Source organism: Salvia miltiorrhiza, chromosome 2 (assembly GCF_028751815.1).
Source record: "Salvia miltiorrhiza cultivar Shanhuang (shh) chromosome 2, IMPLAD_Smil_shh, whole genome shotgun sequence".
In the NCBI taxonomy this organism is placed as follows: Eukaryota; Viridiplantae; Streptophyta; class Magnoliopsida; order Lamiales; family Lamiaceae; genus Salvia; species Salvia miltiorrhiza.
This window is the reverse complement of record NC_080388.1, coordinates 64,011,938-64,029,663: the sequence shown is the minus strand read 5'-3', so window position 1 is coordinate 64,029,663 and position 17,726 is coordinate 64,011,938. Positions and strand designations below refer to the sequence as shown.

Below are 17,726 nucleotides of genomic sequence, written 5' to 3'. Positions count from 1 at the left end.
GTATAGAGAAAATATGTTATCAAAAAAGAATGAGACATTTGTAATGAGACATTCCATTATGAAAAGTGGAGCATTTATAATGGGACTGATATCCCGTAGATTGTATTTTTTATTTATTCAGGTATTTAATTTTTTTTTTTTGAGTAAATTCAGGTATTTAATTTTGTTTATCTAATTTGATTGTTGATTAAGGTGTGATCTAGTTTGTATTTGATTGATTAATTTATTATTTTATTATAATATAATATGATATATATTCTGTATCTGTAAAGAAGAAAATGGGTACCAATGAAAGTATTATGTGCCCCGTATTTACGTCACACGTTCGAATAAATGGGTACCCAAATTTTAACTTTTCCTTATTGTTTTTTAGTTTTAGGTGGGTTGACTTTTCCTTGTTTTTTGTGATATTTTTCTCCGCCAATGATCGTTGACGAATCAATTACTGTTATTCAGTTTTCAAGAAATGGCCGTTAGTGTCGTTTTAAAAAAAAAGAAATGGCCGTAGTTTAAACCATCATTTTCCTTTTTCCCCCCTTGCTATTATACCTCTAAATTTTATTCATTCTCATTCCTATTACATTTTCATTCGGGAACTCATAATCTCTCCATCTTCATAAAAAATGTCTTCATCGCATATATATATATATATATATATATATATATATATATATATATATATATATATATATATACTTTTTCTTTCTATAATGATAGTGAGAATGACAGGATTTTAGAATGCTTCAATATTGATTCTAGAGGAAAATATTTGGCTCTCGAAAAGATGGGTGCATCGAGATCGCGAGGAGGAACACACTCAACTATAGAAGGATTATTTCGATGAAGATCTCCTAACACATTAGTAATTTTCCTTGGATCATAATGTATCATGATCATGTTTTTAGATGCGCAAAGAATATTCACATATATAACACAAGTCAAGAGTGATCATCAGCGCAAAAAGAGCGACTCATATTAAAAGTTTCAAAATGAGTGAGGCATGGATGAGTTGAAACAAACTAAATAGAGAGGATTTCTGAGAGAATGCCGTGTTATTGATAACATTGCTGCATTTCACCAGAGATTTTTATGTTATTGATTTTTGCACATGTTTTGAGTCAGGCTATGCATCTATTTTGAGTCGGAAAGAAGTGAACATTAATAGCGTTTAAAATTTGGCATTCGTGGGCCACATGTGGGCCCAATTCAGCACCCATGGGCCATATTTGTATTTTCAGTCTTAATAATAACTGTGCCATCTGCACTTCATTCACAAAACACAATACAGCAGCTGTTATTTTCAGTCTTGATAAGAACCGATTTAATATTTCAATTTGGTTTTATTCGAGTTCCAGATACTTTGATCATCCCTAATCACTCTTATTGATATAAATATGATGTTCACTCCCAGTTCCCCTCCTTAAACTCATGTAGTTTATAAGAAAACAGAAAAACAAGAACACTAATGAAGAGCTAAGCTGCTAAAGGGAATACTACCTCTAACTAAGCAGCAAACTTCTGAACTTTCTTCCCAATTAATTTTGAATACAAAAATTGTAGATGTATTATATATCATATATATTAATACCACGCTATAACATATTCCTCACGAACGATACGACTATATACAATATGGCCCAAGATTCATATATTTGAGCAGAATGGAATAAAAGAATGGATTATTTATGTTCACCTGATGAGATCTCCACTGGGAACTGAAAAAGATGAATCTAAACCATCTAATATATCCAAAACATGGGCAGTGTGATGCTTCATTTCTCTTCGCGGCGAGTTCCCGGTGCTCCTGCTTAGTGCCCAAACCTTGTTCTTCTTGCTCTTCACCACTGCGAATTCTTGGCTTTTGCTCAGCCCAGGGACCAAATTTCGCCTCTTCATCACATCTTCTAACAGATTTCTATCCTCTGAAGAGAGTTGAGCTTTATGGCCTTTGGCATTGTCACTATGTTTGTCAACGTTTATGTTTGATCCTTTGCCAGTTGGAGAGCGCAGTGGCAGAGCCTTGAGTCCGTTATCTCTATACCTCACAAGACTGACCAGACGATGAAGCCAAGTCACTAGCTCAAGGATGCAGGAATCCACCTTACGTTTGTCAGCATGATACAGGGTCTGGAGGCGAATCAGGTTACTGGGTGTCGTGGTTTTCTTTCCGAAATCATTACTGTCAGGAACAACAATTAAACCGCTTGAGATAGATGAGATTCAAGATATACATATATTGCGGGGGAGAGAGGAATAAAGAAAAGAGGTTTGTGTGTTGACTGACCCATTGTTAGCCCACTCTCCAACCCATCCAAAACCTTGATGTGCCCTGATAACAGTTGAAAAGAAATTATGTTATTTCATCAGCACACACCAAAGGTGGAAAAGAAATCTCAAATTAAGATAACACCAAGTTCATCACTAAATTTATCATACTTGGTAGTATCTGTTGCTACAGGAACAAGCCACTGTAGAGACTTTTCCATCTCATCTTTGATTTGACGAACAGTGAGCTGCAATGAGGCATGATGAAATCAATGTGCAGACCAAAAAGAAACAGAAGATGATAAGGCATGAAGAACAATCTAAAATCTAGAGAGGAAACCTCAAAGCATATGCCCACCCAATTTCAAAGATGACCAAGAGAGCATGCCTTTCTTCTCTACTACCTTTTATTACAAGTCATGACATCTGTGATAACTTTTCCTCCCCACCAAAACAAACTTTAACTCTTAAAAATAAATCAGTATAAGTTACTATTCAAAAATATAAATTACAAATTCATTTTCATCTACCTAGGCCACAGGCAATCAAAGACATCTCCCAGAAGTACAAAAAAAAAGAAAAAGTTGCTTGATATATGGGAGTGTATTCTAGATAATGAATGAAAAAATAAAGAAAATGAGGTTTATCTTCCATATTTGCTTAATTGTTGCATTACGAAACACCTCCAACGTCAAGTCTATGCAAGAAAATGTGAACCATTAGATTGTGGAAGGAAATCAATGGGAAAAAAGTATGATCTTAGCCCTTCAAAGATGCAACAGAACATTTTCAAATTTCTCTACACCAATGCAAGACAATGCATATTTTTCTACACCAAAAATTGATGATCAAAATACTGCCAAAAAGAATTTGAAAATAGGAAAGGTAATTTAGATGCAGTCATCTGAAGGACATACCTCTTCCTTAATGTCAGTCTGTAGCCGTGAGCGAAGAGCAGCCTTGACAGTTGGTGGCAATCCATTATACAATGTATCTCTCATATTTGGGGGAAGAGAAGTAGGGCGGGATGCCTTAAATGAATTCAATTCAAGATTAATATCAGTACAAAAAGAAAATCTGCCATGTACTAGATATGAAAGAACTAAAGCCTTTGATCAACTCACAATGTTGTCAATCTGAGTAATTATGTTAGCATAATGTAAAGCAAGACCGGCAACACCTAGTCTCTCTGGCTTACTGCTAGAAACTTTTCCAGCTTGTGACAACCCTGCCATATTTAAGGAATACAAAGTAAGAGATACATAAAAAGTTCATTCCTATCAGAACCAAACATTGGCATAAAACATGACTATTGAGATAATTATGTTCTTTACATCATCACATGTAATAATAGAATAAAGTCAAAAATGAATTGAGCAAGGAGAGAAAATAGTTAAAAATGGAAATTAGGTGCGAGTATATATGGATGAAAAATAAATTATATATGCAATTTAAAGTTCAAAGGTACTATGTTTTCATTTTGTGGAGACTGATTTGTAAATTGTATAAAAAAATTTCCCCGCACAACAAAAAAATGGTAAGAATTGAGTTATCGAGCAGGGATTTTTCTTTGTCCCATGTGAAATTCACCTTGAAAGAAACAAAAAAAGAAAAGGTGATCAGGGAAAAGACTCAAAATGGTATTGTCATCATCCAATGTACCACTACATTTGAATACTGACATACAAAATAAACTATAATTTAAACAGACTCCAGAAAAGGTGAGCCATTTTATAGGAATTACATAAATCGGAATTTCTGAGGGAGCCTAAGAATTATCAAATAGAACTCAACCACCAAAAGAATAAAGGGTTAATTGCCTATAAATTACTGAACTTTTATCAAATTCTGATTTTGCATACAAACTTCAAACTGTGGCATGGTAATTACTAAACTATTGATTTAATTTGATTTGCTACCAATTAGGACTCCGACCAAACTTACTTTTGACATGGCTAGCCGAATAATTGACTTGACATAATCGTTCTCGCACGGCAATCAGTTGGCAGAAACAACGCCGTTTTTTATGAAACAACATCAATTATTCAGCTAGCCATATCAGCAGTAACTTTGGTCGGAATCCTGATTGGTAGTAAAATAAGATTAAATCAATAGTTCAATAATTACCGGCCACTTTGAAGTTTGTATGCCAAATCAAAATTTGATGAAAGTTCAGTAATTTATAGGTAATTAACCCAAGAATAAATAGATAAATTGGTTGCCAATTTGCAAAGTTTTTTAGCAGTAATGTCATTACATAATACCATGACACAGTTCCTTCAATGATGTAGCCCAATGAAAGATATGAGATGCGCAATAAAAATTACCCATAGAAAGTAAGTAAAAAAATCACTAGAAACTCCTCCCTCCCCATTTTCTTTATATGAAGATGTTAAGTACAGGGACAATGGTGAAAATGTAGAATATATACTTACCACTATCTCCAAAAACTGCTGGAATTTCCTGATGAATGAATGTAACTATGTCAACAAGCTTCTCCACTACCTATGCATGATAAAATAGAGATGTGAAGTTTAATCAGTGATAAACATCACAATATATAATCTTGAGCTCTCCTGTGTGTCAACCGTAGCTATAGAATCACCCAAAAAATCCAAAAATAATGATGTTAAGTAATCCACTTTAAGGATAGGCAAAAACTTATCTAGAAATATAAGTTATATAACAGTAATGATTCATATTGCTTGTCGTTGCATTCAGAGATGAAGCTAAAGGTGCTGAAGCCCTGATCAGTGATCCCTACCTGCACCCCTTGAAATTTTGGTATTGATACAATTTTAAATATAAATTTTTGACCCTATCAAAAAAACTCTCTCATTTACCGTGTGCCCCTCTGAATTCTCAACAATTCTATTTGTATTGCAGATTTAAAATATTAAGCTCAAGATTTAAAAAAAAAAAATGAAAGAAATTGCACTTGAGAAGCAAACTATATGAAACTTGTGATGCATCTATTTATTTGGAATCCTGGACATGTAAATATTCGAGATACCATCTTACCACCTTATTATAGAAAAAAATGACAGTACACAACACATACCTCGCTTGAAAGAACCAATTGTTTGTGTACTGGATTTGATATTGAGAGAAATCAGAGTATATCTTACAAAGATGTCATTATCCTAAAAATTGTGTTCATGCATGTTCAAAATGTAAATCTTCTTATCCCTATGGAAATGGGAATCAAGAACAAGAGATGCTATTTCCAAGATACTGACAAATGGCAGTTTGACTCTGAAAGATCTTTTTAGAGGTATAAGATGTATTGTTATTTTAGTTTCCTCTGCTATGTATGATAAAATATTTTATCCATGCGGAACTCATCACACAATCTTTCTTCTTTCTATTCCAAATTAGAAAAAAGAAACCAACAATTGTTAAGACATTTTTCAACTTGGGTGCTAGAGTATAAATAATACATAATGAAGCCAATTGCAGTCATCTTTGAGACTTTACTATGAGCTATTCAAAAGTTTATTTGAAGTCAAACATATCTATTGTTGTTTCTAGGTTGCACTTGTTATGGCGATCAGCCATGATTCTGAATCATTTATTGTGAGATCACGTATATAAAGATGGTGACTATTATAAAAAATTCTTCCTAACTAGCCATCACAAAAATAGATAAAAGATATTACTATGATAATTTTAAATTAAAGTTTCAGTCCCCTGCTTTTCAAAATTTTAGTTCATCAACCTGTTTAGTAATTACTATGATAGCTAGTCAGTTTGAGTGCATACCTGCTCTAAACTTTTAGACCACAGGGACTTCTTTTTCAAGCTCCTTACAAGTTTTCTTTGATGTTTTAGCTCACTCAGTAACATCGCCAAACTTTCTCCTACGGAAACATATGCAACAAAGTAAAATAAACTTCTTGATAAAACAGGAAGAAGCAGAATTTAAAAAAAAAAAAAAAAAACAACAACAACAGAAAATACTTTAACCATAGAAAGGGCATGTGCATCAAAATAAGCAAGCATCCTCTTTAAGACATTTTGGTTGTCATGCATGGGTACCACTGCAGGCAGGGGGTGTCGTAAAAGAAGGAAAAATATATTTAGTTCCAGGGTTATCAAAGAGCGAGATGAACAAATTCCATGTATTACCACCATTTTCTAGTTACAATAACGAGCTCGTAAGTATTCTATTGATCAGATCTGATAGAGTAAAGGTGTTTGACACTGGAAAACGAAAGATATATTGCAAAGAAATCTCCTCATACTAATAAACAAAAGACACCCCCACAATGATAATAGAAGCTATAACTTATAGTTGCAAACCCTACTCCAAAACCCGTGCAAAATATGTGCCTGGCACTTAAATGAAAATGTAACTGCAACCAAAACATAACTGAAAATTAAATAAAAACATCAAGCAGCAACTAATAATTCATGACAGCTCGTTTCCCTCATTGAACATAATATATCATTGCTATATTGAAAATTTTAGTATACCAGGCCACACTTCGAAAATTTTAGCATAGCAGGCCATATAGGCACAAAAGAAGCATCTTACACTATAAAACAGTGCACAATTTATAAGGCTCCATGATGAGAGTATACGTGAGCTCATGGAAAAATACTCGTACTAGTAAGCAAAAGGCCTCTAAATTACATATAAATGAGAGATCTATAGGAAAGGCTGCCAAATAAACATTGATGCAATTTGAGATCTATAAAAATGAAACCATACATTAGCAATATCACAAACCTTTTCGAGGAAGGTGCAATGAATCTACTTCTTCCAGCTTCCTCTGGTAATCTTGCTCAAATCGGTCCAAAGCATGGAACTCGTGATACAACTCCTGCAAACACAGCAACATTAACTTTTTTTTTAATAACAGAAGAATACAAGAGCTCGACGTATATCATATGAAAAGGTGTTAGTATTAGCACTAATTAATGCAATCAATAAAAGTTTTGATTTAATTGATTAAAATCTGCCATCAATCATGTCCGAATTTCTTGGAGGAAACACTTATTTAACTCAGCGTCAACAAATCCATTTCATATGCAAGACAGCTTTGGAAGGAATTACTGCAATTAATAGAGCCATCAAGGCAGCAAATTCTTAAATGCAAATGTTTGGGAGTAAGTCATCATGTAAGAGATCTTTGCATTACAATTTACACCTCAAAAGCAGGCCTTTGTATTCATAATTGCAAACAGAACCAAAACATAACTAAAAGATGAATAAAAACCCTTCTTATCTTCATGTGGGAGATTTTGAGCCACAGGTATTGAAGTGAAAACCTCAAACATTGTCAAAGTGTGGAATAGCCAAAGGAAAATTCTTTATGACAAAGTTCGGCCATGTAGGTGCTTAGAATCATTGTTGTTTGTTTCCAACGATAAAACACTTAACTTGAATCAAGAACTACAATTAAACTTACAGATGTATGCTGGGCCAAAGAGGTCAGTTCTTGCATAGTCATTTCTGCATCTTCTCTTAGTTGTTTATTGATATCGGTATCTGAGTCCAACCTAACGAGACAACAGGTGTTAACATCAATGTCATTCTTCAAGACACAAATGAGTAGACTAAAGATAACTTGAAGGACCACTTACTTAGAAAAAAATCTATCCAGATTGTGCCATTGTGGGTCTTTACACAAATTTCCAAATCTGACAACCTCACGAGAGAATACTTCAAATTCTTCCCTATACAGGCGTAAGAGATAATCAGCAAAGAGAAAACCAAACATGATACTTTAGACAGATGAGTAATCAGGAAAAGAAGCATAAAAACACTTCTTAAAATAAAAATAAAAACGTTTTCAATGTACGAATTATATGTAGAACACGTATGAATTCAACCCACAGGGTTACGAATTGTGAAAATTAAATTTTTGCTACTTTTGGGATTAGAACTCACGACCACGAATTCATCCAACAGGGTTACGAATCATCCATAGATCTTGATGATCTAAGAGTTGAAAATTGTTTATATTTTATATTTTAAGAAGTGTTTTTATTTTAACCCTCCCATATATATATATAGAAAGAGAGAGAGAGAGAGAGAGAGAGAGAGAGAGAGAGAGAGAGAGAGAGAGAGAGAGAGAATGATTCTTATAAGCAAGAATGGTGTAAACTATGCAAATGATACCTTTTGTCAGAAGCCGCAATCCTAAGAAGTTCGTCCATATCAGTAGAAACAAGCTGCCGCACCCCTTCTGAATTCAAAACTTCCTTTTTCAGGAACTGGACATTTTCTTCAGACAAAGACTGCAACAGGTTTGCCCCTTTGGCTATGGTATTGGCAACTTCAAATGCTAGTATAGAAATTCTATTTCCCCTTGAAGCCACACCAGTTGTAAATCCACCAGAATTGAAGTTGGTCATGCTACTACCTAAAGTATCTAGAACCTCCACTGCTTTCTCTAGACCTACTATGCCCGCCTTTCCAAGGAACGATGTCACTTGAGGTGTCTAGCATAAGAAATAACTGGAGTTAATGTCAGAGCAAAATCTTGTGAAGCATGCAGCTCAGTTACAATAGATTCTATTAATAGAAAAGAATTAAACCGAAAAGTATCCACTACTCTGCTCTTTAAGAGAACGATAAATCTGTAAAGTAAGACCAACAAAACAAAAAGGTATTGTAGCAGTTGTCTCCCTAAATCTGCTACAGAATGAAACAAACTAAGATATGAGAGGTTGTATGCCCACAACTCCAGGCATTCTCCACATGTTCCAACGGCGGTTGGTATACCCTCAGCTGAACTAAAACTGAAAAAACTTTTGGAAAAGCTCATCAGAACTCTAAAATCCAGCTCACTTAAACAGGAAGAGATGTAGCAAATTGATATAGCAGCACTAATAGTAGTTCTCATTATTTCTCCCTTCCTCATGCATCTGCTCTGCAAGTTTTGCAAAGAATAAAACTGAAAAGTTGTCCGTGGAAAATATCTTGAAGGGCTTCCAAAAAGGCTTCTTCTTTCTCATGACAGTAAACAATCCACCACCAAACAGATCAACATGCCTCATGCACTACAATCTCACACGTCCATAACAAACGCTAGAATCTGGTAGGATTAGTCTGTTTCCAACTCCTCTTTCTTACAGCCTATTCTATCACTTACCGTCTCCCCTTCTGCAGAAGTAAGCTCAATCAAGACAAAGCTTGTTCACCTCTTTGCAAAGATCTTCACGACACAACTACAACCCCATTCCTCAACCAACTCAAGAAAACAGACATCTAAAACTTCCATTACCGCATTCTTACTTGTGAAATTAGGCACTTCCTCCGCAACAAACTATATCCAAACATCGGAAAGTGAAAAAATCAAAAGCACGTTGAACATTTAAAAAGCACACATCATACCTTGTACGCTGGTGTCCTGGCCGGCGCTGATGACTTCAAATCACCGGACATGATTGACGGGTGCAGCTCGCCGGAATCAAACAATCTGCGCGGCGCCGCCTTCTTAAAATCATCGACTTCAGCAGGAAACGAAAACGAATCATCATCATTATCATCATTCTTCTGCTTCTTCTGCCTCCCAAAACTCCCAACTGATTTTAGCTTCCCCGAAAACCCCGAACTCTTCGCATGCTCAACGTCCACAGGTTTTCTATTTTTATGAACAGTTCCTCCTGAACAAACCCCTCCCATACTGTGCACGACTCCACACCTATTCACATCAACTTCAATTGAAACAAGCAAAAATCAGACCTCGAAATCCGCGCAAATTGAAACTCGCTGAGTCGTCATCAGATTAAACAAACAAAAACCGGAAATTCGAGAGCAAAAACTTGAAGGAAAAAAAACATTGAGCAATACCTGTATGAAAAAATGGTTAACAGAAATCGGAAATCAGGAAACGAAGCGTTGAAATACGGAATCAGCAAAAGCGCGTGAAATGAGATCGGGATGGGATCGGAATTGATTAAACAAAACAGAGTTGATTGAATTTAAGGGGAAAGAAGAATGGCAAAGAAAAAGGACACGAAACACGGGGTCAGCAGTAGTGAAGTCTTGACTTTTTTCGGCTATTTATTTATCAGCAGAAAATGAATTTTAGTAAAAGATGTAGAAATTTTCCAATCTGAATGAAAGGAAGTTGTTGGATTTTAATTGTGAAGTTGAATGGAGAGAGTCCCCGCCGGTAGCTGTCGCTGTCGGTCGTCGAAGGATTTGGGTTGACTATTCTACCCCTTTGTGTTTCCATCCACGTTGCTAATTGTTTTTGGTTTAAACTTTAATAATGATAATGATGTTGAGCTTTGACTTGACCACCCTTTTTTGTGTATTTATTTGCTTTTCACTTTTCAAATCAAACAACCCTCTCTTCTCTCTCTCTTATACAGATACAGCAACAGCAGCCATTCTCTCCTTGTGTGTGGTGAAAAGCTTCTGGATCATCCGCCACATCCTTTTGTTTTCGTTTCTCACAATATTTGTAGTACTAATATTATGTTTTTTATTTACTCCATTTCCCTAATAATAGTCCAAATTCATTTCATGTGTCTCATTAATAATTCTCTCCCTCTCTTAATATGCATGCTCAAAAAAATTGAATCATTATCAAAAAATTACATGGCACATTAGATCTGACGTGGCGTGGCACCCACTCTACGGCTGATCCGGTGTGCCAAGTGGATGTTTCAATGCAGTAATTTGAGCTTGTGATATTTTTGAAAAGATATAAGCGATGCATGTGTTACATGTGTATCAGTTTATCAAAAAAAAATGTGAAATTATTTGAAAACAAAAACGGTATACTTTTTTCGGTACCGTACCGTGCCGTGCATAAAGCTAAGCTAATGTCACGAGGGAGTTGTTTTCATTTGATGTGGAAAAAAATTAGTACATTATTATTTTTATTCAAGTATTAACTCCATTAAAATCTTTCGTTGCAATCGCGAATATGATGTAATGGATACAACAAATTTAAAAACAAAATTAGTTTACTATGCATAATTCTATCGATGCCGAAAGTGTGGCCTATTTTTAAGAAAATAAACAAACTTTAATTTAAAAAGTGACGAGAGAGAGCTGTTGTTTGCGCACGAATGAGAGAGGGAGAGAATTATTATCCGATAAAACTGGGTGTATTTAAAAATATGCAATAAAACGATGTCATTTTATTATCACATGGCTGCATTTTAATTTTAATCACAAGTGATGGTGTATCCCAGTCAGCATTAGTAAGTTAATTTTTCTGTTCTTTTTTCGAGGGAAAAGTTGGTTTTGATTTGGCTGGAGGAGTTCGTCGTGGGAAAAATCAGAACCAATTAAAAGATTATGTATTTTTTTCTTCTAAATTTTAAAAGTCGTGGTGAAAATCAAAATCTGATAAAAGTTCATGCATTTTAGCGCTAATTATACTATTTTAAATTTCATAGTAGAATCATCTCAAAGAAAATCATAGTAAAAAAAAATGTGAGGTAATTTGTCTTAGACACTTGCATCCTTAATTTCTTACATTATAAATTGAAAATTGACATTGAATTTTAAAATTAATGTCTTAGATGCAGTGAAAAAGCTCCAACATTGTAATTACAAGTTTATTAATATTATTATTATTATACAGGTTTTTTTAGGAACGGTGTAACAAGTTAGGTAAGTGCAATTTGAACAAATCCATCAACTTTGCTGGCACTTTGCGTTGCACCTTTATCTTTAACCACCACCACCAAAAGAAAAGAAAAGAAAAGAAAAAGGAGAATGAAGTAGAATTTCGTTTTTGTTGAAAATGATAATCACTGCATTCCATTTAGCTTTAGATCAAAAATCAAGTCCAATTACTGTCTAGGGAATAATATGTAAATCATTAAATTTTGGCCAATTTCTGATTTTCTGCATATGGATGAAAGCAATAAAACTTATCTGTAGGCTGATTTCGTACCAAATAAATTTATGCGTAAAGAAGAATTGATTAACAAAAAGATTTTTCCTCTAAATTATTATATTCTTTATTGGGCCTTATTCTGTTATTCAAATTAATTTACTCCCAAATAGATCTGACATGGTTGTTTAAAATTTTAAGGTGGTCAAAATCCATGTATACTGTTACTATGGGTGGTAAAACAGATTCGATTATAACCGTAGTCGAATCGAATTTTCAGTTATCGGTTAATTAACCGATAACCAATTTTCATCGGTTTGATTCGATTACCGGTTATTGAATTTTTTAAAATTCAGTTTGATCGGTAATCGACCCATTAAATCGAATTAACCGAATTAGACATAAACTAATTAATATGTTATTATTTTTATGTCAAAACTCAAACTAATCGATTCACACTCATCCCTATTGAGGATGATAATTTATAATAATAATAATAGTAATAGCATATTGCTTCTTCTCGAATCTTATTGGTAAATGATGATTAATTTTTGGGTTAATTCTCTCTAAATCCTTAAACTATAGTTATTTTTCGTTTTTTCCCACAGAAAATCATCAACTTTCAATTTTTCCTAATTATCCCATGTCGGGTTTTCCGGCCAATTTTGGAATCGGAATTTTCTTATGTGGCAATTGTCATTTCATACGTGGCGGTACGTGGCTCTAACGTGGACTCTTAATGCCTAATCACCTAGTACGACGTCGTTTAATGGTTGGGGGGGGTAAATGGCGCTAAGAATCTGAATGGTCACCACCAACTTCTGCAAACACATACCCGCATAACACAAGAGAGGAAGTTGAATCGAAAGCAAAGCAAAGTTCCTCCTGCTCGTTTCTGGTTCATCGGCGACGAGGTGCGAAGTGTTGATCGGCGACGAAGTAATGGCAGAAAGGGTAGTGATTACTTTTCCTCTGAATCAATCCAATCAAAAAATCGGCAGTCGAGTTCCTACACAGCAGGGCTCAATCGCAGTGACTACTAAAGGTGAAAGTGAGGGAAAATTGCTAACAAAATCAAGCTAATAACTCACTTGATGATGGTACCGACAACAATAATAACGCCGGAACGGATTGGCCGTCGTCCTCGACGTCAAAATCACGGCAGGCACCTTACAATTACACATCTTCTGTTGATTTTTCTCAAAATCGTATTTTGAGGTGGAGCTGCCGGAAGATCGATTCAACCCCATGCCAGAGCTGCGAATTCTTCAATTTTTGGAAACGCACAAAATTTTTTCTTCAATCCTTGCAAGATTTTAAGGAACTCGTCAGATTTGTGGAATGAGGGTTTACGTGCGAGAGCCCTAATTTTAATTGAAGAAGAACAAGCTAAAAACGACGCCGTTTATGTACATTAGATACTACGTTGTTCTATTAAGAATCCGGCGAGTCCACGTCATTTAATTCCGGTTCCACGTGTGATCGAAATTGGCCGGAAAACCCGACATGGGATAATTAGGAAAAATTGAAAGTTGATGATTTTCTGTGGGAAGTTCAAAGATTGGGGGAAAAAACGGAAAATGACTATAGTTTAAGGATTTAGAGAGAATTAACCCTTAATTTTTTATGCTTGAACTTTTAATACTATATATGTGTTTGTGTTATATGATATCTGCTATAATAATATTTCATGAATCATAAGTTTTAGCCGTTATCTTTTTCCAGAGAGGTCGGCATTCTTCATAGACTTGGGAGTCTCCGACTCTTCATCAGTGTTTATACATTTAAGCGTTTGATTTGAGTGATAAGGCATGGTTGATAAAATAATTCATCTTAATTAAGTATTTATTTTGCATAATAGAGTCTGTGACTGATAATTCGGCCCGCATCTAATCACTCAAATGAGTGATTGTTTATCATCCCAAAGTTGGGTGGATTATTTAATCACCCCTCAAATCCTATCACTTTTATCAATCTTATCTATCCTATCCAACGAACCAAACACCAGTAAAGTGGTTATTTCCAGTTAACCGATTAACCGGTCTGGTTAATCGATCAATCGAAACGAAAATCTGTTCAATTACTGGTTAGTAAATTATGTCTTAATCGGTTCCGATTAATTGAAAAACCGGTTCGATTATAATTGAATCAGACCGATTCTCAACCCTAACTGCTATGTCGGTATTAATTTGGAGATAAACCAATCTCAATCTAAGAATTATAATCAATTAAAAGTAAGGTTAATTGTCTATACATTATTAAGAATTTTTTTTTAATTTTGATTTTGCATGCTAAATTTGAAGTTTGATGTGGTAATTATTGAATTATTAGTTTAATTTGATTTTATTGTCACTTAGGATTTTGACTAAATTCACTATTAATATGACTAGCCGAATAATTGACGTAACATAATCGTTTTCACATGACAATCGGTTGGTAGAAACGACGTTATTTTTAGTATGAAACATCATCAATTATTCAGCTAGTCATGCCAACGATAAGTTTGGTTGGAATCCTGATCGATAGTCAAATTAGATTAATTATCACACAAACTTTGAAGTTTGTATGCGAAACTAAAATTCGATGAAAGTTCAATTATTTATAGATAATTAATCCTTAAGGATGTGTTATCTTTTATTGTAAATTTATTATGAGAAAAATGATGAATACTTTTTTTCACTATTTCTCATTGGAATGAAGGGATTTAAAGAGACAATTTTTTGGAGAAAGATTCATTATTTCCTCATTTACTAATTCAAAATATGGAGGGGTAATATTATTTTCTTTTGAAGTGAAAACGATGAATGTGATACGGTGAAATTCTCTCTTTATAGTTATTTTTTTATCTTTTATTTTTTAATGATAAATTTAAAATCAAATAGAACACACTCTAAATATAGGGATATAATGAGGTATAAATTTATCACTTATCTTATTTATTTTGAATGATAATATATTTATCTGACTCTTTATAAGGTGATATAAAATTATATACCTACTATTACCCAAGAAAGAAAGAAATATTTTACGTCAAAATAAATGAGGTATAAAATATGAAGTTTATTTATTTCTTATACCTCAAAAGAAATGCACCTTATAAGTATAATAACTTACATGGATAATTTTTTATGTAGTTGGAAACAAAATTTTAGCCAAAATTTGATCATTTATAGGCTAATATCCATAATTATGTACCCAGAGAATTGGTTTTGAAAGAAAAACAACTAACTATACAAAAATTACTCATCTAAATCCGAAACAACTTGGCAAATATAGCACCTAAAATTTGACTTTTGTATGTTTTAAGTCGTCATTAGTTTAATCGTTATACTTCCATTTTGTACGTGAATGTTAAAAGTTAAAATGAAAATATTGATATTAAAAATTTGTTAAAAGTTAAAATGAAAATATTGATATTAAAAATTTGGACGGATATACTCCATCTCTCTCGTTATTGTTGACATATTTTCTTTTTAAAGGGGTTCAATTAATATTGACTTGTTTTTATTTATTATAATAATTTTACACTATAATTAATATGACCCCACACATATTTATATACTAGTATTACTTTTATTCTTTTAAATATTCGTGCCTACAAGAAATAGGTTGAGGAGGAGAGAGTAGTAGTAGTAATTAAGGAGTAGTATTAATTTGATTAATTGACAAGGCAGGAATGGGAATGTGAAGGGCAGAAGCGTCAGTAGGAATAGTGAGTTGTGGTAGGTGGAGCCCAGCTTTGAATTGAAATGGTCAGAAGAAATAGCGAAGAATGAGGAAAGTGGTACGTCTTCACTTGGATTTGTTTAGTGTGGCGTGAGGTAGTTGCAATGACACCGTGGCATTCTCCCATTGGTGGGTGCCTCCCATGTACTCCACTTTCAACACAACGGGTCCACCCGGCACGCCAAGTATCTCACACATTCACATTTCTAAGACTAAAACCGTATATTTTTTTTTACCAATAATGATTTTTGTTATATTTTCACTAAAAGAAATACCCTACTTTTTCATAATATATTTCCTATTACTACAAAATACTCCATTCACGAAAGAACTTACTAGGAAATAGTGACACAAATTTTAAGAAAAAAGTTATTAAATATATTAAAAATGAAGAAAGTGTTATTGAGTGTATTGAGAGTGATTAAAAAGTGTTATAATTAGTATGAGAGTGGTGAAAAAGTGAAAAGTAAGTGATAGGGTATAATCAAAAAATAGATAGGAAGTTCTTTTGTGGACATCCCAACCAAAAAGAAAAAGTACGAAGTTCTTTTGTGGACAGGTGAAGTATATGTTTATTAAGTAGTACTAGTATTTTACTCCATTCATAATAAGTTAATAACTATTCTCTCCATCCATTAAAAATAAGGTAATTTTAGTTGACATAAATTTGAATAAAATATTTAGTAATTTCTATATCGTGGAAAAAAGGATACTCACCATTATATAAAATGAGTGGTTGAGATTGAATTAAGTGTGGTCGTCAGTGATTTTTTTTCTAAATAAAAGGTACTTTGTAGAGGTCAAACTAGGGGGGGGGGGATATAGAGTCATTTCCTAAAAATGAAAGTGTCATACTTTTGGTGGACGTCAAAAATAACAAAAGTGACATGCTTTTAATGGACGGAGGAAGTAAGATGTTTTCAGTTTGATACATTCGCACTCAATATTTATAAAAACACTCATATCACAAATCATTTACCGAACAAATTAATTATATAGTGAGTTCATTTCTCCATTTTATACACATCTATCAACCATTTATTAAATCTTGTGCCCTAAAGATCACACCATACTTTTGATGGACTGATATAGTATTATTTTTATTTTATTTGATAATTTATGTTTTCTATTTTTTGACATATATAGATATATAATATTTATTTATAGGAGTGTCAACTCTCTTTGTGACGAGCTCCATTAGATGTTTATGCACTCTAAGGAGCATGTGGTTTTTTATTTTTACCACGTTCGAAGGGAGGCTAATCGAGTGACGCATTGTTTAGCGATTTCGTTATTTTTTTATGATGTAATGAGCTAAAAGTCGAATTTTCAGTTATGGTTGTTGGACATTGTTCGGCGTGGCATGAAATAAAATCTATAGTATTTCGCCCGAAAGACAAATTTGTCAAAAGCTAAAAAAAACATGACATTACTCAAAAATATAAAACGCTGTGATGAAATATGAAATTATCCAAATTTGCAAAATCATACAACGGTTAAAATATTTTTAACTAAAATGGAGTATATCATTCGATTAACAACAAATTAAATTGATATATCTATTAGTATTATTTTTTTTTGGTGTGAAAGTTATCCAACGGCATCTTTTTTATGCTGAAATTTTTTTCTCATTAATTTGTTAGGAAATAAAAGCGGGTGGTGTTATTAAATTGTTTGATACTACATGTTAAATTTTAGTAAACATGACAAAAACATGATATATTAGGCAATCATCCCTTAGGTTTATTGCCAACTTATTGGGAGAAACGTGGCATGGATCCAATTCAAGCCCGACATTAATTAATTTATTCATCGCCTTTCAATCCTCAATTGCCTTTCTTTTAAACTAATGAAAAATCTATGGGCTACATAATTTTCTCACACACATGGAATCACAAATGAGTTAAAAAAATTATGAGTTCA

The 17,726-nt window shown here is 33.6% G+C and overlaps 1 protein-coding gene across 1 annotated transcript; it reads right to left on the bottom strand.

Moving 5' to 3' along the window:
• Positions 1-1,504: 1,504 nt before the first annotated feature.
• LOC131011095 (protein PSK SIMULATOR 2-like) lies at positions 1,505-10,737 on the bottom strand. The gene is made up of 13 exons (XM_057938865.1): positions 10,070-10,737; positions 9,611-9,933; positions 8,393-8,715; positions 7,855-7,947; positions 7,680-7,770; positions 6,998-7,091; positions 6,028-6,125; positions 4,701-4,770; positions 3,390-3,493; positions 3,183-3,296; positions 2,437-2,513; positions 2,285-2,329; positions 1,505-2,179 (listed from the first exon to the last, which is right to left on the bottom strand). The coding sequence occupies exons 2-13, from the start codon at positions 9,899-9,901 to the stop codon at positions 1,690-1,692; spliced, it is 1,890 nt and encodes a 629-aa protein (XP_057794848.1). The 5' UTR covers positions 9,902-9,933; positions 10,070-10,737; the 3' UTR covers positions 1,505-1,689.
• Between the last annotated feature and the right edge of the window lie 6,989 nt (positions 10,738-17,726).